Consider the following 24,885-nt stretch of genomic DNA (forward strand, 5'->3'; position numbering starts at 1 on the left):
TGACTCATCACATGCCTATTGGTAAGCCATCTGCAAATAAGATAATTGTCTGTAATTTGGGTTAACTCATTTAAAGACCTCAATTTTCATTGCTAAAAAAATGGGTTTAATGCATATGACAGAAGTATATTGTGTAAGATAACTCACTGTCTCTAACTATTGAAGAGCTCTTTGCAGGTGTAGAGTGCTTGTTAATAGCTAATTAGCATTATTTATCTGTACTTCCAGCCATTAAAACTCCAGTGTCCCAAGTGAAACAAAATCAAGCTTTTATTCTAACCTGTACATACAGAATAGTGTTTCCAGCCATAACTGTGTGTGACTTGCCATTTGCTCTCATGTGATCCACTTCTTAGGTCTTGACAGCAAATTGAATTCAATTTCATCTTTCTCCATACATCAGATGGTCCCAGACTTCATGCTGAAAACTTTGTACGCAGTTAATACATTAAATCACCATTTTGTTTACTGCAGCAATTGTCCCATTTCACACAGTTGAGGGGTGAGAGCTCTACTCAGTAAGGAGGGGGATGCAGGTTAAAAAATCAGTATATGCCATATTCAGCAGGAAGCTTTTTAGGCTGGTCTAGGAGTGATGTGACAGTTTGCTTGGACAGTAGCTCACCTATTGCAGGTATCACAAAGTTACAGAGTTACTGTCTCCAAAAAAGGTGTCTGCTTTTTCAGTTCAGATAGACCCCAAAATGACATGTGCTTCATCTCTGCATAAGCCAAGATATAATGAACTAGGATAACACAGGATTTTCTTTCTTTTCTTCTTGGTTTCACTGGCTAGAGACAAGTTCTTTATTCATTTACTCACAACAAGTGTCAGAGCAGGCCGTGGAAAGTAGCACAAAAATACCCATAATTATCTGTAATTTCACTGTGATGTTTATTGCTGTGTTTCACAAAAGTGGTTTTCTCTATGAGGCAATTTCATGCCTTACTACTTCCTAATGCATCTTGCTGCTTCCTTCAAATGTACAATTTTAGAAGACATTTCCACAAAATCCTTTTCACTGCTAAATTTTAACATTTTATTCAACATACTCCAGTGTGGATGTCATTAGGCTTTAGAATCTATGTTTACTGTGTTTACTTTCAAATTTCATTTTCTGGAAATACTCAGTTACTTATAACAAACGTGATTGATGATACTTCTCTCCACCCTGGTGGAATCCAGTTACTTCATTCAGCAAAAGTTCACTTTTTGGGGGGCTGCAGTGGGAACACACTAAGTTGGAAGTAGTTTTTAGCAGTTTTATATTTTCTCCTCCTTCCACATACTTAGTTGTTTCAGCATCCATTACTCTGTGCTGAAATCCTGTCTCTACAAGCTGGATTCCTGCTCCAGGTGGACGGTGTATTCTCATTTGTATCCTTTCAAGGTGTTGTGACTGAATTTACATTGTTATAAGAGACCAGAGGCTTGACCTTGAGCTCTTTGAAATCAGCCTTTCTATTTACTCTCATTGGGCTTTATACTGGGTTAACAGCATACTCCAGTCAATTGCAAAAGCAGTACAGCTCTTGCCCCAGCTTTCCCTGGCCAACAGAGCAGGTTGTCATAATTCCTTTCATCCTTCTGCCAGTTGTTTTGGTTTATTTCAGTTTAGCCTGAGTGTCTGCTCTCTAATGTTTCTGCCATGGGATGTCTGTTTTAGAATAAACAGGGTTTGTTTTAGTTTCTCCAAGATAAATTACATGAAAAAAAAAAATAAAAAATCCTTGCTTGAAAAATCTAATTGCACTTAGTCTAAAATGCACCAGTTAGTGTGTCTCATTTCAGAGCTAGAAATGTGTGTCTGAGCCCCTTGCTCTGCTCTCATGTCAAAGGCTGTTCCTACTGAGGCTGCTGGAAATGGGTACCTGTTCTTTCAGGGCCAGCAAAGCAAAGGTACAGGGCATGGTACTAAGCCTATCCAAGCGAGCTCTTGTGCTCCACACAGCAGACAGGATCATGCTTGCTGTGCTGTCGGAATTGGGGGTGGGCCAGGAAAAGAAAAAGGAATCCATCAGATGTGCCTGAAGCTAAATGTGTAATTTATTTAGCATTGTGAAGTTGGTGTTAACATGGGAGTGGGAATGGTGCATGTGTGTCAGAGAGTGAGAGGGAGAGAGAAAAGAAAGAAAACTTCACAATTATCGGAAAACAAAAAATTAAGACCCTATTTGTTCAGATCTGATGCTAGTCAAATTTCTTAGTAGCTCTGAGTGATGGAGAATGGAAAGCTAGAACCCCCTGAGTCTAAATATCCTTTTATTGTAGTTAGTCCTGATGAACATGTAAACCCAACAGAAGAATTCCTGTGTCCACAGATTAAACAGATGAAAACATATGTGTGTAAATCCTTTCACCCCTTCCTGTCCACTTTGAACTTCTAACTAGGAGGAACAGGGAAAGGACACTTGGATTTGCAGTAAAATCTGGCCATGCACATATGATGTAATTTCATGTTGTGCCAGACAATAACTGTATTGTGTCACGCTGATTAAAAAATGGACTGCTGTATCAATAAACTGCTGCCCATCATGTTGTCACTATGCAAAATGCTGTTGATTTGACAGACTTTTAATCAAAAGAACTATAAACTCTTTCCTCTTGATCATTTTATTAAATCCAGATTGATCTTTCATCCAAAATGTCAAGGAATCTGTCAGCAGCTTAGCAATTAATGAGAATAATGATCTGCTGTAAAACAAACAACTGTGAATTAAAAGTACAGGTCATGTCTGTGTTTGCCAGCAAGATACAGATAACTTTATTTTTTTCAGCTGTTCTTAATTATAATCTGAAAAAACCCCACGTAGTAGATACTAGGAGAGCCTGTTACTTGCAGTTGAACTCAGGTTCCTTTTTGAGTGCTGAAAGATTTTGGCTCACAAATAGGGACAGCTTATGCTAAAGCTGCTGCAACAATTCTGGCCCCAAGTTTTTGCTCTGCTCTTCTTCAAAGATTTCTGCCCCTGCTGCTGGGATTGTTCAGCTAATCATAAAGCAGTTGCAAACCTGCTTAAATCACAGTTGGACATACTTGGAAAGTCCAAAATTGATGCCAGTCGACATTCATATGCCAGAATGACACAGCATCTGCTTCACCAGAAGCTGAGCTGGTCCTGTAAGGAGAGAGGGACACATTTAAAATGGGCACATTGTTGGGACAGAAAATTCTTAAAAGCTTTCCTGTGCTCATCTCTATCTACTAATGAGTCAGAGCTTTAATTCCCAATTAATGAGACAGATCAACTCCAAGAGTGTTGTATTTGAGTGTTTTTAGAATCCAGCCCTTGCATTCTTAAGTTATTTTCATGGTAAGACTGAAGATCTTTAAAAACTTAGACTTATTTGCTGCGTTGTACCTAAAATACTGTAATTCCATTTAAAAATTCATACAGCTCAGACTCTCTGTAAAAAATGTTCTTAATTTTTAAAAAAGTGCGTACTCTGAGTGAATGTACTATTTCTGTTTCATATTTATAATTAAAAGTGTTTTATTTTAAAGGTTAAATGCTTTAGATTTTTGGACAAACATGGAAGTGAAACTGTTATATTTTAGTGTAAATGTAAATAGCACTTCTGCTTTCCTTTCTTGTTGTCAACAGCCACATTGGTAAGATTTTATCTGCATAAAAGAAGCCTCCCTATTATAGTACCAGGGAAGGTGGGTGAAAGAGTAACTTAAGTCAGAAGCGAAACTCTTGCTTAGTTTAGTGAAATCAGAATTTTCCTAATGTGTGTATTAAGAATATATGATTTCTTTGTAAAAAATCAGGTTCTTTTCCTTAGAATAAGACTTCAGAATCTCCTAAGTTCGATATCAAAAAGAGTCACTGCACTATCATAAGCCTCTAAATACTTCTGGAGAGATTATTGCTTGGAAATGTGAGTTTATTTGCTTGGACAATTTGGCATATGAAGATATATCAGTTGTTTGTCAAGTGTGTATTAATAACAAAGCCAAAAGTAATGTTTGTCAGATCCTGTGTGGGAGAACCTTAGAGGTCCCAGTCACTGGGATACAAGTCTCATCTTCTTGCTTGGCCTCCAAGAGGCCACATCAAAAGTTTTTTTTCACTTGGTTTTGAAATACCAGGCCTCTTCGTGCTGTTTTCTTGGAGCTACCAAACTGGAGGCATTGCCAGCACAGCCCTCAGCTCCCAGGCCAGCTCTCCCCATCCCTCGTTCCCATCGGCTGCGCAGTCTCAGTGGCTCTCCTCTTGGGTGGAGGGTGCAAGCTGCATCTCTTCTAACACAGCCTATCTCTTGGTCAGTGGCTCACTTCAGAAAGATGCACTGTCATTTCTCAAACAAGTGCTATTTTCTAGGGATAAAATGGTGAATGGCTGTTCTGGCCATAACGCTGCCCCACTTCAGCTGGGGTGCCAGCCCAACTGTGAGATTTGTGGTGGTTTGGGAGCATCTTCTGATGTCAGATGCTTTTCCTGCTGCTTACATCTGTTCAAATGCTATGTGTTCTGTGCTCTGAGATATGTCCTGGCCACTCATTTGAAATTTGTGATTAATTAGATATCATCAGGTTGAAATGTAGTTAATTACAAAAACAAAGGTAATTGTTTCAAGGATGATGACTGCATATATAATTTTTTACTGTTTGTTTGTTTGTTTTTTTTCCCCTTAATTCTACTGTTGAAAAACAACCTGGTTTCTGTTTTGCTGTGGAAAGACCCCATACAAAGAGGAGACATAGCTAGAACTCAGTTGTGTAAAAAATGTCATAAAATGAAAGTGTGAGAAAATGAAGAAAAGGAAACAGTGTTTTCACTACCTCTTTGTAATCTAATAAAGGGACCTGAGACTGGTAAAGGTCAAACTTGGTTGTTTACCTTAAAAGTAGAACATTGGAAAACAGGTGCTTCTAGCAAGAAATTTCTGTAATTTCTCTTTCTGTAGTGTGAATATGCTTCTCCTGAATGGATGGGGTTTTGAAGATGTCCAATGTAGTAATACACAACTATTTTGTACCTTATTGCACAGAGCTTCACATCCAGTCGAGTTTATCTGGTATGTGGTATTTAAGTGGTGGTTATATTTCTTGTATCAGTTCATAATTTTTTATGCACATAAACATGACAAAAGAAATACCTGCATTTGGATTGAAATGATCTATTAGTATGAAAGACCAAGATATATCAACATAATTTGTATTCTGTATACATGCATATGCTAAATAATTTTGTTTTCAGAGTGGATATATCATAGCTTTCTAACTCCAGTAATTACAAGCCTCAGCTATAGCTGAAGTCACAGTGATTTACCTCTGCTGGTAATGTTGTGAATATATAGAATATTAATACAATGTGGGGCAGACACGGTGAAGATCAATCTGTGGCTTTACTGAGTGTTCATCTTAACAGACAGAAACACTCATCTCTCTGTCAATACTTGCACTCATCCCTGTGTGTAAAAATGGGAAGCACTATTAAATTCAGATCCTTGTTTTCAGTAAAAAAAGGTATTTTTTGGCTTTCTTAAGAGACTGGAAATACTTTTTATGATCTTGTATACCAGGTCCTATATCCATCCTCACGTGTCTCTATGTCTCGGTGTTATCAGCACTTTTCAGTGCTGTTCTTAATGGTAAGACCAAAATGTGCCCAAAGGAGTTTTTCTTATTCTGACTACACTATTTTGCTAATATTTTGGTTTCTTCAGCTTTTCTCAGAATGGCTAGCACTCACAGCTTCTTTCCAGAGATATTTTCAGATACTCAAGCATGTCTAGAAATTACAGCGTGGGTGACTAAAAAGGGAATTCAAATAAGCATAAGTACTTCATTTGGAAGCCTTTGCTATTGACTTATTCACAGATGATGATCAGTCTGAGCAACAAGTATTATAGTCACCACCATAAATTGTTATTAAACTATCTTTATAAAAAACCAACAACAACACCATGCTTCTAAATGAAGAGAAAAACATTACAAGTGTGCAGACATGGCTCAGAAGGCACTCTGCACTGCATAAGGATATGGTACCTTAAAAAGACAAAGGTTGCTGCTCCCCCTCTTAGGCAAGGCAGAAAAGACAGAGAACTGCATCCTTGCGGTGCACTTTGTGTTCTCAGCTGCAGCTTGGGGTAACCAAACCTGCTAATTCCTCATTCAGCAGAGACCCGAGTTAGCTTCAGCTGTAGATTTTTGCTACTGAAGATGAAACTTAGTGCTGCCACACTTCACTGCCTGGGGTGGTCCTATCAAGCGTGTGTGCTGCAGGTTTTTACCATCTGCAGAAACCATCTAACTATTAAAATAGGGTCTGATCATATAGAGCAAATATTTTTGCCTCCAACTAAACACAATTTATATTTTTAGCCTTTTTACCATTGATTTTTTAAACATTTTTCCTCATTCCAGTGAGTAGCAGTTTGTTGAATCTTACAGTATATGTTCAATTGTAGCTGGTACCCAGAGAGCTGCTGCTGATGTATCTTCAGTGAATTATATGGTAACAATTGAATTTATCAGAGTAGGGGGCCAGGACAGCATTTTTACTACATTGTTTTTTGTAAGGAATGAAGAGAAGAAAACCTGTAGGTGGCAATAGCACTGAAGCTATAGCCACATGGTGGTGTTTTATTTTTAATTAGTAGATTACCATCAAGTTAATGTCCAAATTAGATTTCTGCAATTCTGAGAAATAAACTGCTCTACTGATGCCGAAGGCCAGGGCAACATGGTCTCTAATGTGTGACTGCAAATCCAAGTGCCAGGTCCTCCATGCTCCCACCAACCCTGTCTAGCTTAGGCAAAATCATAGATGGCTTTAGAAACTTAGCTTCAACATTTACCTCTTTATTTATATATATTCAGTCAGTGAGTGCTGGCAGATTTTTAATGCCAGCATTGAGACAAATGTGACATTTTTATCATTAGCATTATTTTAATTCACAGTACAAGAAGCTACAATAATAATAGTCACAAATTAAGTGAACTGGAAAGACAGAAAGTTGCATGTACCTGAAACAAAACAACAAAAAACAACATTATGCCTGAATGAGGGCCAAAGTTCTAGCCTGTGGTCATGCTTTCAAGGTGAACTGAGGGTGCTGATAGGTAACAGCAATATCTGGGAAGCGTGGCGGTTTTGAGGGCAGCCAAGGGAGGTGTGCTGTGAGCATGAGCTAAAGGGACCCTGCCAGGGGTAGCACTTGATGGGCTGGTGCACTCCAGGTTTCAGGTGTGCTGAGGGCAGACCTCAGGCTGCTGGAACCTGGGATTGCTACAAAATAATCTGGTATGATGGAGAGCAGGTCTGCTGGAACGGGAGCAGCATCCATGCGGGTAGGGCAGGGTCTTTCGCAATGCAATTCTGGAGGTGGAGCACAGTGAAGTGTCAGAAGTTACTAGTTCAGTTGGTCGTTGCACTGTGGTGCTCTGGATTTATCACTGCAGTGGTTAAACACCAACTGGGATTACAGAAATATTGTAAACAACTGCAGAGGTACACACTAATAAGCAGTGCTTAATTTACAGTCTATATCAATATTTCTTTTGTATCATTATTACTTGGCTGGTTATTTAAATGCCTTCTGAGAATGAGGTAGGATCCTACTTTGACATGAATACTTCGTGTTAGATGAAGCAATGCTAACTAAAGAGAAAAATCTAAGTTCTATTTGTGGACCATTACCTGTGGTGGCATTTTTATTAAATTCCACAAAATGGGGAAGCGACACAGTCACTCAAAATTCTAGTTGCCACTAGAGTAACTATTTGTCCAGCTATAATTTTATGGGAGAGTCTTAATTTATGCATTCCAAATACTTTGCTGGCTGATAGTAGTTAAAAAATAAATCACTTTTTTTTTTCCATAAATTTAATCATTACTTTCAGCTGTGAATGCCCATTGCTCAGAGAAAGTTTTCTCTGTAATTGTGCTACTGTTTTAACTGGCATTTTAATTAAGGCTCTTCTGCTTATCAGTGTGAAACCAGGGACAATTTGTTGTGCACCTGAACCCACTGACTGAAATAAACAAGTTAAAGAAATAAACTCGATGTAAAATGTCCTAAAGTTACTTGAAATCGTTGTGAGTGCCAAACCAGCCTGTGAAATGAAAGTGAAACAGAGCAAGTCTGTTGAGACTCTGGGAGCAGCAGGTGAGGCAGTAACCTGTGACCTACTTTGCTTCGCTCATTTATTGGTGTTAGTCATTCCGGTAGATGAAACCCCAAATTCCACATCTGTTGATGTTGTTACCCAGATGCTTGTATAGGAAAGTCTGTGATGGCAGTTTCAAGCATGGCTATGATTTCTCTCTCTGTGATTCACTATACCTGACTAGACTTGTTGTCCTAGAAGGTTAGCATATTGTTTTCCTTGACATATTTTATCTCTCTTTTTTCAATTACTTTTGCTTTGCAGTTGCTTTGCAGTCCAGGCCTTTAAGAAGACTTTTATGGTAGTGGAATTCAGTGGTCAAATGTCAGGAAAAAAGCTAAGACTAAGCTTGCAACTGGTGTATGTGGGTCTTGTATTTAATTATTGATCCAAAATTATTTGAACTACCTTGTACTGTATGCCTGCTTTTTCAACAGCCTTAGAGTTCAGCCTTGTGAAGAAACAACGTTACAGCCTCCAAAGGTTAAGAAATTCAGCAGCCAACAAGCATTAGAGGAATTGTATAACAGTAGTGGTGGGTGGAAACAAGGTTAAAAATTTTCTGGGAACCAAAGATCACACACAGGTTTCTGTTGTCAGGGCTGGGAACTCAGTTAAAGACTGATGACCTCAGCTGACCTTAATTACCTTGTTGTGTAATGATCATAAAAAAAGGGAGAGGCTTAGAAATACTGCCTTTGCCGTCCCTGTGTAAATGCTGGGCAGGGATTCACTGGGTTATAGAGAAGCTGATATTGACAACTCAGTGTGTATGTGAATGCTTCAAATCTGTGCTTTGTGTTCATGGTGCTTTTTAATATGATGTTTTAAAAAAGATCATGAGAGAATTTAGTATCTTGACATGATTAAACAGATTACTTAACTGCTGAGGAACCCAGGGGCCACCCAACCCTTGATAATTGTTCTAGGCAATATAGCTAAATGGTTTACAAACCAGCAGTAATGTTCTAAAAATACATTGCACCATCTCAGTTTTATGACATGGGCAGATCTCACACATAAACTGCAGGGTTCATAGGGAATATTAAAATGTCTTGCAGCAGTTTACAGACTTTTGTGTTTATTATGCTGCCATTTTCCAACTCATCAGAGAGATGGCCCGTCTTGGGCTGTGGTGGGCACAGGGCTGGGGAAAAGTACACCTGAAGGTATTGCCTCCAGCTGTCTCCATGATGAGTGTTTGTCTTTTGTCCTTCTCCAGGTTACTGAAGGGAAGTATCAGAGAATGCTGTTTATGTCTATCAGGAGGGGTGGTGCAGTCCTCCGGGCCTCTTGCAGAGCAAACTAGCCTCTGACCTGGACATTTAACTCCCATCTCCCTACCTGACACCTCCTTCAGGTGGTGTATGGTTAATAGAATCAAAGAATCAGAATGGTTTGGGTTGGAAGGGGCCTTTAAAGGTCATCTGGTCTGAGGCCCCTGCAGGGAGCAGAGACATCTTCAACTAGATCAGATTGCTCAGAGCCCCATCCCACCTAACCCTGCATGTTTCCAGGGATGGGGCATCTGTCAGCTCTCTGGGCAACTTGTGCCAGTGTTTCACCACCACCACTGTAAAAAAATTTCTTCCAAATATGTAGTCTAAATCTCTGCTCTTTTCATTTAAAACCATTACCCCTTCCCCTATCACTACAGGCTCATCTAAGAAGCTTGTCCCCATCTTTCCTGTAGGCCCCTTCAGGTGCTGGAGGGCCACTATAAGGTCTCCCCGGAGCCTTCTCTTACCCAGGCTGAACAACCCCAACTCTCAGCTTGTCTTCATAGGAGAGGTGCTCCAGCCCTCTGAGTATTTTTGTGGCCCTCCTGGACTCATTCCAACAGGTCCATGTTTTTCTTGTGCTGCAGGCCTCAGAACTGGACCCTGTAACCTGCCCTAACCCTCCTTTGTCTGGCGAGGGACTTGTGCAGCCCACTGGAACCCCCCAAAGGCTGGGGACGGTGCAGGTCAGTGAGAAGTCACTCTCAGCGTTGCTGCACACTCCCATGCTGCCTGTGCCAGGTGGTGCTGCCATGTCTCACCAGCTCCTCTCAGCAGTTAGCATCTTTCCTGGGGAACTTAAAGTGGGAATGATGGTGTACTAAAAAAACCCAACATACTTGTTGCTCTGAAAAATGAAAGGATACAGCCACTGCTCAGGTCTTCCTTGTCTCCTCTCTTGCTCTTTCCATACTGCTACTCCCTCCCCTGTGCTAATCCACATCCTATTGTTATCTCCTCCCTGTATGCCCAGATGATGGTACAATGCATGGGTGAAAAATAAGTCTTTTGAATGAGAAGTATGTTTATAGAAAGAGGAGACAAGGGAAGCAAATATAAATAGAAATGGTTTTCTGGTTCACAGTCTTCAGCTTTAAAGGGATGAGATTTTTGTGAGGTAAATGACCCATTGCAGGCTACACAGACATTTCAAGTTACATAAAATTTTTAACGCATAATAAAGTGTTAAGGCATTACTTGTGCTCTTGGGGATTTGAAAGGTTACTACAGATTTCTTTTTCTGCTGTTATGTACTTTATTTTGATTCTTGGACAGTATGGATGAAGGCAAAGGTAGCAGCTGTTTCAGGAGGCTGCCCATGAAGCAGGAAAGTTTTTTAAAAGTGTTTTAGGTACCTTGTTCCATTCTTGTTCCACTACACCCAAGAGAAGATGCCAAGTACCACATACTCTCCTGGTTTGTCTGTCAGCTTCTTATGTAGGATTTGTCTCTGCTTCTTGTGTAAAGGCCTCCAAGTAAGCCTCAGCTGCTGAGCCTGTTTCTCTGACCCCATATCTGCCTCCATTTTGTAAAAATGCACCTGCAAAAAGGTTACAGAATGTATGTGCTCCAGTAATGTCCCGTGACAGTTCCCGGGGTCCTGTACAAGCAGTGTAACATCTGAAAATACTTGAAAAACATAGCAACAGAAAGACTAAGCCACTGATGGTCCACCTCAGTTCCTCCCCAGATGAACCAGTGCAATTAGTCCTTGCTGGGCATTTATCCAGGGTAACTGACATTAATAAATAAGGCCACAGGCAGAACTTAAAAGAAAAAAAAAAAGATTAAGAATTTATCATATCACATCAGCAGAGGCAACAATATGTCCTGGCAATTTCCCGTCACTCCAGGAGTGGAGGGAGCAGGACAGGCACCTGCATATCAGCGCCTCAAGGACTCAGTAGGTGACATCTGCCACCCCAGCCTCCTCCTCCTCTGCCATTGCTGGAGGGAGGATCAGATGTGTAACTCCATAGCAAATGAAGCAATGTCAGATTGTAAGAAAGTGCTCACTGTCCTCTGCCTGGGACAAACAAACATTCTGTTTGCCACAGCTGCAGCTAAAACACGTGCACTGCACACTGGAGTTAATTTTTTAATTTTTTGTTTAGGCTTTCAGTTATCAATATGCATTTAAAGCTGAATGTTGACGAGTATAAGTGGATTGTTTACAAGGAGTTCTTTCACCTCAGGGCAAATTTAAACCATGGTACCACTGGGTTTCAGCTCGCCGACAGGTGCAGTGGATTGTTTCAGGCAAGCTTTCATGTATCTTGCAGCATCACCTACACAGTAGATCGTGGTGTTTTGTTGCTGTGCTTACTATCAGTTACATTTTTCTCAGTGCCCACATACTTTTAACTTCCTTTGAAAACTGGCTGCTGCCACAAAATAACCCAGTTTCTATTATTGTAACATTTAAATGACATAGCGTGGTCAAAACAAGCCATCAATGCTGAGAAGAATTTCTGTCAGTACACAGCTGAGGCGTCAGCCTTCAGGAGAAGTGACGCAGTTAACAGCATCTATTTTCCTCACAGTTTATTTCAAATTCATCTAATGCATCCATCCACTGTCGTCCATCTTTCAGAGAGGCTGACAGAAAGGAGATTGATTGGAAACTGACTGAGAGGGGAAATTCATCCTGTGCTGACAATGAAAAAACACATGGTGATACTATTGATGGTGATAGGAGCCCAACACAGGGAAAGCTCAGGAGGTTCTGTTCTGGGAACAGTGTAACCTCTGATTTGTTTAATAGTATCACTTAGATGTATTTGTGTTATATTAGAGCACAACTGCTATCAATAGTTATACATATATAATATTAATATAAATAAATAAATAGAGACATTCTTCAGACTGATATTGGAAAGTTGCTTGTATATGTTAAGTCTTTCAAGTAAGCCATAAAATCAAAGGATGCACAAAGATCAAGACTGAATAATAATAAAAGGTTGCAGAGAGAAGCCTTTTGGACTCCCTGTTTAACAGTGTTAGCTGTGCCCGTATCTGAAAGTTAACTCTGGGTTTTTTTCCTGTTACTTTGTTAGCATCTCACCTTGATACTCTCCAGATCTCTTTTAAGGAAAGATTAAAAATGAAGTTAAAAGACCAAGTAGATTATCCAGGGACAGTTAAGTTTCAATAAATGATGCATATACTATAGCCCTGAGTGATGGATAATTCAGTAAAATGTCAGTGTGCGTTTGAAATAACCTTACAGGAGAGCTGTTGGCCATAAATTAAGTCAATAACTCGTGTGTGTGCATCTTTAAAACCTGGAAAATAGTTTCCATGTTCTGTGTCAGGTGCCACACAATCTGACAAGGTCAGTGTATTCTTGAAAGTACTTGCTTAAATACCTTGCAAAATTCACATGAAATTCAAAGTACAGAGAATTAGTCCTGAGTATTCATTGCAGCAGACATCTCACCTGTATGTTTTAACAAGGTCTGCCTATACTGTGATGCCTCATTTAGGAATCCCTGTATGGCTAAGCAGTAGTACTATATGCTGATCAAATCCTTTATGATCAAGAGCAGTTTAATTGCTGTCATTAGATTTGAAACGCAGAGGTAACATACATGCAGAAACCTAGAGACATATTTCAGAAATTTCATATGAGGAATGGACTGTCATCTTGTATGTGGCTCTTAGGTAGCTTTTTGCACTCATTCAGTTAAATCCTAGTCCATGGAAGTAGGAAAAGCCAGCTAGAACAAATGATGTATTGCTTTCCTCCTCCTGAGACACGTTCCTGGTGGAAGTGCTCCTGGTAACTTGCAGCTGACCTATTAATATGAAAACACTTCAGCTGTTCAGTATTAAAACTGCAAGTTTTCATCCAGCTTCTCGTACTTGTGATTCAATAAATCATGCTATTGCTTATTCTCTATATTATATGCATATATATGTATCTATACATGCATATATTTATGTATATAATTTATGTCTAGAAATTCTAGCTTGAAATAGCTGGACACACACAAGTAAGTGTGACTGAGATCTCCATATCCAACATTCAAAGGTATCCAATACCACAGAATTTCTGGTGGAAAGATTTTCCAATTTGCTAGTGGCTGAAAGCAAGATTTTTTGCACATCTCCAGCAAGACTGTAGTAAAATACAGAAATGGATGCTGCATCTTATTTGAATGGCTCTGCAGAACATGAGAAGGACTTGCTTGCTTCAATTACAAAACTAGTATTTTTTTCCCTACTTTAACGGCTGACCACAATTTATAGACATAAAACCCGCTGGTAGTAACAGAAGAGATCTGAGAGGGTCCTTTGCTGAAAATTAGTAATGTTCACAGAACTTGAAAGGTTTAGGACATTTTAAAAATCTATTGCAAGATTTAATTACTAAAAAACAGCTCAGAAACCTCTCCAGTCAACCCATAATATGCAAGCAGGTCCATTTATTTTCTTTCTTCTTGGGACAAAAATGTCCTGTTCAAAACTGGCACATCCCTTCTCAAAAAAACCCAAAAAACAAACAACAAACCCAAACCAAACAACCCTGTTATCTTGCTTCCCACTGCCCTATTTTACTTTTTAATCTCAACACAGTGCCCAGATGACAACTGCTCAGGCTTTTGGAAGACTGAAGTCAAGAAAGCTCAGTGTGAGTGTTGTGCAAAGCTTAATGGAAGCTGCTTGCTCTGCCCATAAAATGCTGTAAATGCTGGGGAGGCATAAATTAATAATGTGTGTTAATACATATGCATGTCTATAGAATACCTAATGAACAAAGGGAAGGTCGTGTGAGCAATATATTTTAATCTCAAAGTTTTCTGTCTAGTCTTTTTCTTATTTCTGAGATTACAGGGGAGTATAAAGATGTGTTGAAAATAGTAAGCATTTGTTTGCTGGAAGGGTCATTCACAGCTACTGAGGAATATTGGAAAACTATGGGAGGGGGAAGTGCTCATGTACATGTGTTTATCAGTGCTCATTTTTGTGTGTGTAGATCTAGAAGTTACAAAAGGAAATGAGGGCTGTGTCAAGAAGTTTTGGGGGAGTCAAGTAAAAAAGAGATTTGTTACAGTGCAAACAAGTTGCAGGGAGTCTAGCTCCGTGGGTGCAAAGAGGAAAGGAAAAGGTGTCTAAATAGAAAACACTTTTTTTGGGGTGGGACACCCTGCTGAATTGGGGTCTGTTAATCTTTTAAAATCACTTCTGCCTTCTGTTTTTAAATCACGGTATGATTTGGATAGGTGGGCTGAAAATGTCTTGTTGAGAGCACTTACTAAACATTTGTTTGTTTTTATTCTCCTCTTAAGACAAGGATTCACTTTAAGCTATTTAAATGCTTAGGGACATTGTTTAACTTTTAAATGTTTACTCTGCTGCCTGACTCCATTCAGTACAGAGGAATGCAAGAACTCCCTGCTGATTTAGTTGAGCTTATCTATTTTTCTGCATCACTGAAACTGGGTTGTGTACAGATTCATCCTTATTTCTTACTACTGGGGCCTTGGAAAAATAAATATATTATGATTTTGGGAACTGACCAGATAAAGTCCAGATAACTAAAGGAAATTTCATTATCAGTATCAAGAGGAGAGTTTATACAGATTTAGTGAATATGACACTTTCTTAGAGAAGACAAGAACAGTGTGGCTTTTCTCTTTTCTGCTGGGTCACTTACTTTAGTTATATATATATATTTTTTTCCCCTTTCTGAATGTGCCAGATGATAGTTTACATACCTCACATGCTTTATCTCCACAGATGTTCTAATGCCACGTTTGCATTATTCTTGGTCCTTCAGGCAATCCTGTTAATTTTCATCTTTCCCTCATCATAATTTCAGCAGCTGGTATTATGATATTCATGTAATTGCTGATCTCAGCTTCACCAGAAGATTCACTCTGAAGCTTCCCACTAGTTTTTTGCTTGGATGAAGCTGTTTGCTGTTTTTCCAAGGCCTGAATTATTCATACTGTTATTGAAGTTCTTTTAGAAAATGAGAAAATAGTTCATTTTAAAGGTTTAATAGTTCATTTTGCTTTTATGGATTTCCATAAATGTTAGATTGCTTAACATTTGACTGTATCCTCACTCCATATCTTTTGCAAGGATTTTTAACCTTTCTAAAGATCCACAGTATACAGATGTTAAGAGTCTTTAGGTAGAAACATACCCAACATGCTGTGACACAAATAAGCCCAGGGCAACAAAGAATGTCATTGCAGGATCAATTTAGTCCTTACCTCTGACTTCTGCTAGGTTCTACCTTCTGCTCTCAGGCATGATTCCCTGCCCACTTTCCTGAGTCAACACCACCACTTGAGAAGCTGTGCAGCCAGTCTGATGAGAGAGCTTATAAAAATAATACATATGTATTTTTGCAATCTAATATGTCATTTTGTTTTGGTGGAGGTGGTTTTGAGCTGGATCAGCTCTCTGACCAGCTCACCATTGTTGCATCCAAATTACAACCCAGCCTCAAGGATAAGGTACTAGACCAAACACAGGCTTTAAAGGTGCATCTCTCTGCCCTGATAATGCACACCCATGCTGCATTGCAGGCTACCAGCCATAGTTCTACATAATAACTCTGAAGCAGTGACATCCAAGCACTCAGTGGTGTGTGTGGCAGCTTAAGTATGTAGTATAAATATTCCTCTCTGCTGTTACTGCCCGTGGGCAGCTCCCACAGGTTGGTTCCAGATATCTGTTTATGGCCCTGGGGCCTCTGACACCTTCCTGCCCCTGTAGTTTCAAGGCCTGTGATGTCAGCTGGTGACTGTGCTATTGGGAGGCTCCACCTGGAGCTGGGATCATTCCTTACCTACAGGACAGGGGCATATATATAGAGAGAGTGCCCTTTGACTCTTAGTGACAGTGCAGTTAAAGCAGAGCTACAGGTATGTGCTCACCAGCCCAGGCAGGACTGGGCCTCTCAGCTTAAGCAAATCCTCCAATGTTGCCTGAAGTGCCAACAGCAACAGAGGAGAACTGCTGGAACATGGTAGGTTGTTTTCATGAAAACTTGTGGCAGAAGTGAAGAACTAAAACAAAAACTCATGAGTTTTTTCCTCCTAAGTTTTGAAACAGTGAAAGGTTTGTGATCAGTTGTTTTTAAAGATAGAAGATGTGAGAGAATGTATCACTTAGAAAAAAAGACAAACTTTCATCTGAAGAATTACAAGGAGTTGGTGAGTGTAAATGAAAAATACGCTTCATTGATTTGTGATTGTATCCGACCTCTGCATTCGTGGGGCTGAAAATCATTGGCATTGGTGAGCGCAGTGAGATGCAAGGCAGGCACTTCCCCTTCATGTCCTGGGTCTTTGTGATACTACTTGTTCCTCAAGGGTTTGTCTTGATTTGTGTAATATGACTTCTCCTCAGCTGTGTTACTTTGCTGTAACTTTTTATATGGCTGTTTGCTGAATTTTAATTACTTATGATATATACCACGTTGCTATTAAGAGTTTTTATGTTGCTATTAGAACAGTTGTGTATTGCTCCAGTACTTAGACTCCTAATTACAAGTATTTAAAAACCTACATGTAATAATTAATCTTTATTAGCAGAATAGGGAAGCTGGAACATTCAATTTCTCCCTTTATAATACTTCAAATAAAATTGATTAGAAGTCTGTGTATGTGTGTGAGATACACACAAACACAAACAAAAAAACATGTAAGGGAACATTGTGAAACAACAGTTTCACTAATAAGCCTATAATTATTACCTTTTTTCCCCTCTGTTTTGATTTGTAAGCACGTGCCTCTAAGATTCTTGTTGGTGATGTCATGCCTTTATACTGGGCTTGAAAAATGTGTCTGACATCGGCAAAAATGTTGGCCTGAGGTGGTTACAAGTGATGAGCTCAAGCAAAGGCAAATACTTGCCAACCTTCCATATCAGACCAACCCAAACCTCACTGGGTTTTTTAGGCAGGAAGGACAGCTTCATCTTTAAGTGATACTTGAGGCTAGCTGGTGATAGGCAGAGCTGAAGCTCTTTACACTGTGGATGCTGGAAGGGCAGAGGTATTTCAGTTTCTTCCAGCCACAGAACAGTCTGTCTGCTGCAGGTTGTCTTCTGCTTGTGCCATCAGGCATCTGTGGACACTGAGGTTCTCCATGCATCTGTTGCCTTAGGATTGCTTTACATATAAATGCTTTATCAACATAATTGCATTGGTTAAGAAGATAAAGAAAAAGAAATCCACCCTTCTTGTGTATAACTTTAACAAGAAAAGTTCAGTTACAGTTATACTGGGGAAACAATTTATTAGTTTTCTTCCAGAAAATTATATTCCTATATGGCAGAATAGGAAATTTTATAACCATTTTCTAGTGATCTCATGCTGTAAAATTTTCCATTCATGGAATTTTCAGGGGGACACTCCTCTGAAATGCTAGGACTCTAACTTGGGTTGCTACAGTTGCCAATAACATTGCAAAATAAGCTGTTTCTAATGGAGTCCTGCTAAAACTCAGGTCCCAGGGGTAAGAAAATGATACTCCATGGTATCTCATGCGTTTCACTGGTTGTATAAGAAAAAAGCAGAACACTTAAAGCTTTCAAAAATTGCCTTCAAAATTTCTTAATGGATAATAGCTTATGAAATTATTATTTTTAAAGGCCCCAAAGAATGAGTATATGTTAAAAATTCAGACCTATTTTTTTCTGCTTAAAATTTGTGTTCTCTCAGAGACTATTCTGAAGCATCTGATAGCAACAGGATAGCTAAAAATAGGAATCATGTTATATCTTTATCACTTGTCTCCATGGTCAACTAGTCACATGTCCAAACTCACTAAGTCTAAATTCCAGTCTAAATTGTGATTCCAGTAGTCATGATTATATAGTTCTGGTCGAGGAACACATGCATATGGATGCTGCAGTTTGCTGTTGTTAAAAAAGCTTAATTACACATCAGAGGTTACAGAGCTCTGCACCTATCTTTGGGACATCAGTAGTGAGTGAGTTTACTGTGGAATATGCAGAAATATGTGATAAAGGCCATGCATATGGAAGCAACTGGCAAAACTTTAATCAATGGACCTGGGTTGTATCCATAGAACAATTATAAAATGAAAGTAAAATTAATTTTAACACCTGTTAGCAATGCAAACATGAAGCAAATAGAGCAAATGCTTTATTCAGCAAAAACTGTCCTGTAAACTGATAGAGTAACACATCGAACTGCTGCATAAAAACAGAACTGCTTCTTGATAAATTACTATATTTAGATGAGTAAAGGGACTGTGTTGCTTGATAGTTATAAAAGATGGTTGATACAGATTTACTTAGCACAGACATTTGCATTAGGCTATATGGTGTTTTTTTTAATTTGCATTTTGCTGCCTTTAAAGTATTTTTTATGAAAATCAGGCACTGGGAAAATTTGTGGCAATTAAAGAGTGGCATTGGTCTTTTCTGCTTAGTTGATGTTATTCTTTCAAGTGCCTGTTACCCAAATCAGAGCTGAATGTCATATGTTTAGGTCTGGCAGATTGAGAGGTAAGCTGGAAGGAGCTTTCTGGTTTTATTACACTAATCTTAAATGGGCTGTTAACTATATTTATCTAATGGCTTTTATTAATGCCCAGTTAACCCACCATATAACCAGTTTAACATACTTCCCTGTTTATGTGGTTTTAAATGAGAGTTTTCATATTGCATTGCATTAGTTTTAGCAGATCCCCAGTTAGATGAGTTGTAGGTGATGGACTTTGATAGTGGTGAGGGAACTTGAGCTTTCAGTCCCTGTAACTTGCAACTCTGTAGAGAGTCACCTCAGTGAAACCCAAAGGGCTGCATTGTTACAATGATGGCCAGGAAGAGCTGTAGGCTTACTTGTATAATCATCAGTTTTGCTGTCCTCTTGTAACCCATCTCTGTTTTTTGATTGACTGGCGAAGAAGTCCTAATACTGCATTTGACATTGTCTCTTGATGTGGAAATAATTGTTATCATACATTTAGCATGACATAAGTTACGCACAGCCACAGCCATGCGATGCACTTCGTAGACAAATAACATTAACAGGTTCCTGCCCAGCACAATCCATAATCTCTGTGTGCAAGCACCAGGCACAAACTGAACTGGGATGTCTTTGAGGCTGCTGCCATATAGCAGTAGGATGAAAGCTGTTGTGTATTAACTTACAGAGCCTTTAGGAGCTCAGATGTCAGCCACCCAGCTATGTGCCACTTCAGAGAGACTGTGTGGGCTTCTATGAGAACTGGGTGGAGGTGGCACATCCCAAGAGTGATGTGGACTGCTTAGCTTGAGGTTTTAGCTTATTTGTTTTGATTTGGAATAAAAGATCTCACTGATGTAGCTGTTAGGATATGCAGTAATAGGAGGAGATTCAGGCTATCTGTCTTCTGGCTGCAGTCTGAACAGTTTGACTGCAAGTTCACATTTGTATTTTGGAATGGGGTGCACCTCTATGTGCCAACAGGCTGCAGCTGTTGGTCCTGCATACCTTGTGGTGATATCAAAGTGACTGATTCGGGGCAGGCAGGCTGGATACACTTATTCCCAGAAGGTTCCCAAATCACATACTATGAGGCAGAACAAAATTTGTAAGCTGATGAGTGGCTTCCATTCACATTGCCCGAGGGAGAGTTCTGTATTTGCCTCTGCAGCATGGGTCATCTTTAATGTAAATAGCTGGGCTCCAGGCTGGTTGTTGGGTATGCAGGATAGCTGTCACTGAAGTCTGCTGAAAAGGTGGCATTTATTCATAGCATTTGAAATGCAAATCACTGCCACAGTCCTGTAGGTACTGTATGCACTATTGCTGTCACTCAGCAGCAGCAATGAGGAATTATGTAGCAGAAATTTCCCAGGCTGCATAAGAACATGAGAAGGGCTTGAAATTGCCTCTCCTGACACAGCAAGGGACACATGGTAGTAGTCAGAGGAGAGAAAGAAGAGGGAGAACTTCTACTGCCGTCAACTGAAATGTTTCACTTGCTTCTCTATCCTTGACCACCTATCAAGGCATCTCACTAATATTCAACAACAGGCCTAGTTTTGGAGTTTTTTCCTGTGGAGAAAATGGGCACTCACAGAGTGTCCATGGCTGTTATATCCTGCATGCACAGAAAACATTTCCTGAGGAGGAGAGCAGAGGATGAGTCTATTTAAAAGTTTAGTTTGATATCTGAATGTTTGTCAACATCTTCTGAATGAATGTCACAGCTTGACAATGCAATCTGTGAGTCTCAGTGTGATCCCTTGATAGTTTGTGCTGGGTACAGACAAGCAGAATATCTCCTTTCCTGTGGGTGTGAAAGGCTCATGCTTTAGCAGATAAACTGAGAACTGTGACAGGGCACTCACGGATAACTGCAAGACTGACGTCACTCGGCACTGTCCCATTTGCCATCAGAAATGGCACTGGCAGTCTGTCATCACGTAGATCTTTTCCCTTGAGGCTGGTTGCTACAAGTTTTTGGGAAAGATTTGGAGAGCATGTTAAAAAGTCTCTTGTGAGAAGCCTCAGCATCCTGGTTAGAGTACAAATGTTACCATTGTGGAAAATAGGGACCTTCACCTTTTTCCTGATTGTACCTTTGCCAATATACTCTTGACATGTTATGTTTAATTTCACCGAACAAAAATCAGAACACAACATTTAATAATATAATTTTTAATTCCAGAAAGATCAAGGTTCTTCACAGAAAAAAAAAAAAAAAAAAAAAAAAGTGCTGTGCTTCTCCTTTTACAAATGTGGTAGTGGAAGTCCAAAGAAGTAAAGTAAATTGCCAACATCCAGATTCATGATAAAATTGGAAAAAGAATGGGGGCAAACCTCAAGCCAGCCTCGTAAGGAGAGAATTTCCATGCCTTCCATAAAGGTTTCCTTTGTTGTGATACTTCCCATTTTGTGTGGACAACCTCATCTATGGGATTATGTTGTGTGGGAGTTGGGTTTTGCTAAGTAATCCCACTGTCGCCACTGCCGCATCTTCTCCCTCCATGTGGCCTATGCGTAAGTCAGTGTAGATAATTCATGGCTCACAGGTGGGGCTGCTGTGTCTGCTGTGCCGGGTCATGCAGCTTTCGCAGGGATGAGTGAGACAGGAGTCATGGGTAGGAAGCTCAGTCTCTGCCTGACAGCCCTGCTCGGGGCAGTGCTTCTGCTGCCCATCCAAGAGATTTGATTTTCCTAAGGCAAACCCAGTATTGATGTCTGTTCCTCCAAAAGCTGAGTATAGTGGTGTATACCCTAGTACAGTGATCTGAAGTCTAACCTTCTATTCCTAATTGGCATTATTCTTTAAAAGGTTACTTAAAAAGGGTAGGCAAAACAATGTAAATATCAAGAGTTCAGCATTGTGGGTCATGCCAGCACACTGAAGTGACAGAAAGCACTGGAAAAGGATGAAATTATTCTCTCTGCCTCTGACGACAGCTGGGCAGTCAGTGAAGCATGTTGAGGTATTTGAACTTTAAAATTGACACAATGGATGGCTGGGATGATTTAACACTTTAATCATTAATTTAAACCATATAAATTAATTTTTAAAATACTTTATAAGAAGAACAAAGGATGAGAGAATTCATCCATGGGCTACCATGTCTAATTAGGTCACTGTGAGTCCAGCCTTATGCTCCTGCCAGTATCTGGAAGGATTTGCTGTACTGTGTTGAAAGTTCCATTGGGAGTAGGTGCAGTGTGTGGGAAGAGCATTTATTCAAACTCCGTGGGCTTTTGAAAATAGCAGTGAGAGAAGTACCTGGTGAGGCTGTCAGAAGTACTGTGCTGTGCAGTATTCTGCCACGTTCAGGGAGTCACGTCTCTCTTGGAGTGGGGAAGGAAAGCTGTACAAACCAGCTGTGTGTGAGGAGGGAGAGCTGTCTTTGCTCAGCCAAGCCAAATTAAATGTATTCCACAAACATGCCACAGGATAGCAGTCCTTCTGCTCCTGCTACAAGCCAGGGAGGACCTAACAGCACTTTTGTGAGGGGGGAAAGAGCAGTCTTTGGCTGGCCAGAGAGTTGCATAGTGGCACCGTTTGATATGTGCTGAGTTTACATTCTGAAGTTGCAGACAATTAACTCCAGCATATGAAAAGAAGCATTTGATTGAGATGATTGCAAAGTGCAGCACCTGCAGAGACTGCCAAGATGGCAACAGCTCCTAATGCAGTTTGTGTGGAAGGGCTCTCCTGACCTGTGGGGCAGGTGCCTCTACCCAGGCAGCTATTTCTGCTCCCCTGTAGCTTGCTACAGTGTGCAGCAGTTGCTCCTGGTTGTCCAGCCCGCTGCCCTGTGGTCACAGCTCCTCCAGGAGTGCCCCGTGCCAGGACTTTCATTGCTGGTACAGGGCACAGGAGCTACTGTTACTGACAACCATGGCAGTAACTGCTGGGAGCAGTGCCCAAGCAAATGGGATCCACAGGCTTGATGGGAAGGTGTGACTAATGCAACCCCAGTGTCTAATGAGACTAACCGTATTATCCTCTCTTAGAAGTTACATTAAGAGAGTACTTTCTCCATAAACCTATTTGTATGTATGTTAACACTGCTGAGCCCGATGGCACATGACATACCTCTAAATATATATTGAGCATCCCTGACTCTTTTAATCTTGAAGAGAAATGTCATCATTTTGTGGCTAGTCTGTTGGTAGTATTTTAATAAAGCTGATATTATTTAAATAAAATTCTCAGACTTTTGAATTAAGTAGGATTTATAATAAGCCTTGTATGACAAAACAGCCAAGCAGTTGAAGCCTTTTATATGCCCATTTTCTAACTGCTTAGCCTCTCTTTGCTTTGATAAATTACTTCTGGCAAGGCTTAAAAAAACTCCTGAAATTTTCCGAGGAAATAAGGATGTTTCACCCTATGTTATGGAATCTGCACAGTCCCCTTTGGAAATGTGCAATTCCAACTTCAGTTAAAACCCCAAACCCACAACATTTTCCTGTTTGATTTCTTACTGACCTTTACCTCCAGAGTTTACCACCCTCTGGCACATTTTGAATCATGGTAGCTTTGATGTTTGAGCTGAAGAATTGAAGAAATCCAGTTCCCATTTAAAAGCTTTTTCCCAGCAGCCTTCCAATTTCAGCTATCTCATTCAGCTGCATAGAAAGCAAGTCATCACTTATCCCTTAATAGACTAACTTGCTAGTTAATTTGCTTATTCATTTAGCATAGCTTTGTAGAAACTGCTGTTAAAGGTGAAGAAACACTTGCCAAGAAAGTGAGGTCTAAGATTTATTTTTACTTTGGAATTTCAGGTTTTCAGTTTTTGAGGACCTCATTACATGAAAACACCAAGGACGCCCTTGTGTCAGGTAATTAAGCTCTGATACTAGTGTCATCTCAGAACATAAGATTCCAATAAAAATGTAAATAGTGGCAGTGAAATATTTTTTAAAACCTGCAAGCTCCCCTTAGGATGGGGAGTTGATTTATGTTGATTTATGTATGTTTTTATATGCACATGCCTTGGGATTGTTGCTGCCTCCAACTAGAGAAGAAAAGCAGCGTGACTCATACATGAGCATCATAACAACTGTACCTAAAACATCAAGTCCTGCTGCTTATTGCAAGGGAGTCAGTGTGAAGGAACTCCAGATTTACTTTGTGTAACAAGGTAGGAGTGGTAACCCTACTATTTTACTTATTCCAGAAAGGAAAAAAAAAGGTATGTCTCCTGTGCAACTTGTTGAGCATACAGTATTCTACTTCCACTTTTCAGTAGTTTAAGATGTGTTAAGTCCTACTGATTTAAATGCATGCATTGGTGTTCTGAAGATAGTTCAAAAGAAGTCTTAGGAATTTAAGTACCATTGGTACATGTGACACACCCTGGGAGACATTTTCCTTGGGTGTTCAGAAGTATGGCTTGAAGCTCCTCTCTTCTAGGACACTGAAGGATTTATCTTGTAATGTGCAGAAATGTGACTGAATCGGTTACCATGGTCCAGTGACCACTTTAGAAAATACAGACCCTGATTATTCAGTTGGTGCGACAGATTTGTTTTATCATGAATCGATTGTGAAAACCTTGAGGTACCAAGGGCTTTCCGGCAGCAGCACTCAGCTGTGCCCAGGTTGCTTTATGCTACCACAGTCAGCCCAGCCCTTCCAAGAGTGCCTGCTGCGGAACGGCAACATACTCTCTTCCTTTCTTTCCCCTTCGGGCTTCTGAAGCTTTACAGTTTGCTATGTTTTGTGAGGTTTTTGCTGTAGCCACCGGGTCTAGATTTCTTCTATAGCAGAGGTTGATGCGGCCGCCTGATGGCAACTCCCTCCAAGAGCTGCAGCTTCGGTGAACAGCCTGAAGCAAAGCAGCAGCTGTCAGCAGGAGGAATGGGACTGTCACCCCTCCGCCCAGCCGCACCTCTGGGAGACCGACCATCCCAGCTCCTGCTGCCCCCTGAGAAGCACCGACCTTCAAAAATTAGAACAAACAGACATGGCTCGCTCCCTCGGGCTTCTCCCCACCCTCGGGCGTCCTCCCTTTTTCCAAGAGGG

At 40.2% G+C, this 24,885-nt stretch overlaps 1 protein-coding gene across 2 annotated transcripts in view; it reads left to right on the plus strand.

Annotated features, from left to right (window-relative positions):
* TMCC3 (transmembrane and coiled-coil domain family 3) overlaps window positions 1–24,885 on the plus strand; it is a 110,080-nt gene that overhangs the window by 38,647 nt on the left and 46,548 nt on the right. Inside the window, exon 2 of one of the 2 annotated variants that reach the window (XM_051611945.1) lies at window positions 23,643–23,699. The exons of the other annotated variant lie outside the window; for it this stretch is intronic. Within the exon in view, the coding sequence (XP_051467905.1) occupies window positions 23,670–23,699 (30 nt within the window). The 5' untranslated portion in view covers window positions 23,643–23,669. The remainder of the gene's footprint in view (window positions 1–23,642; window positions 23,700–24,885) is intronic. 2 annotated transcript variants of the gene reach the window in all.

This window comes from Apus apus, chromosome 1 (genome assembly GCF_020740795.1).
Source record: "Apus apus isolate bApuApu2 chromosome 1, bApuApu2.pri.cur, whole genome shotgun sequence".
NCBI lineage: Eukaryota > Metazoa > Chordata > Aves > Apodiformes > Apodidae > Apus > Apus apus.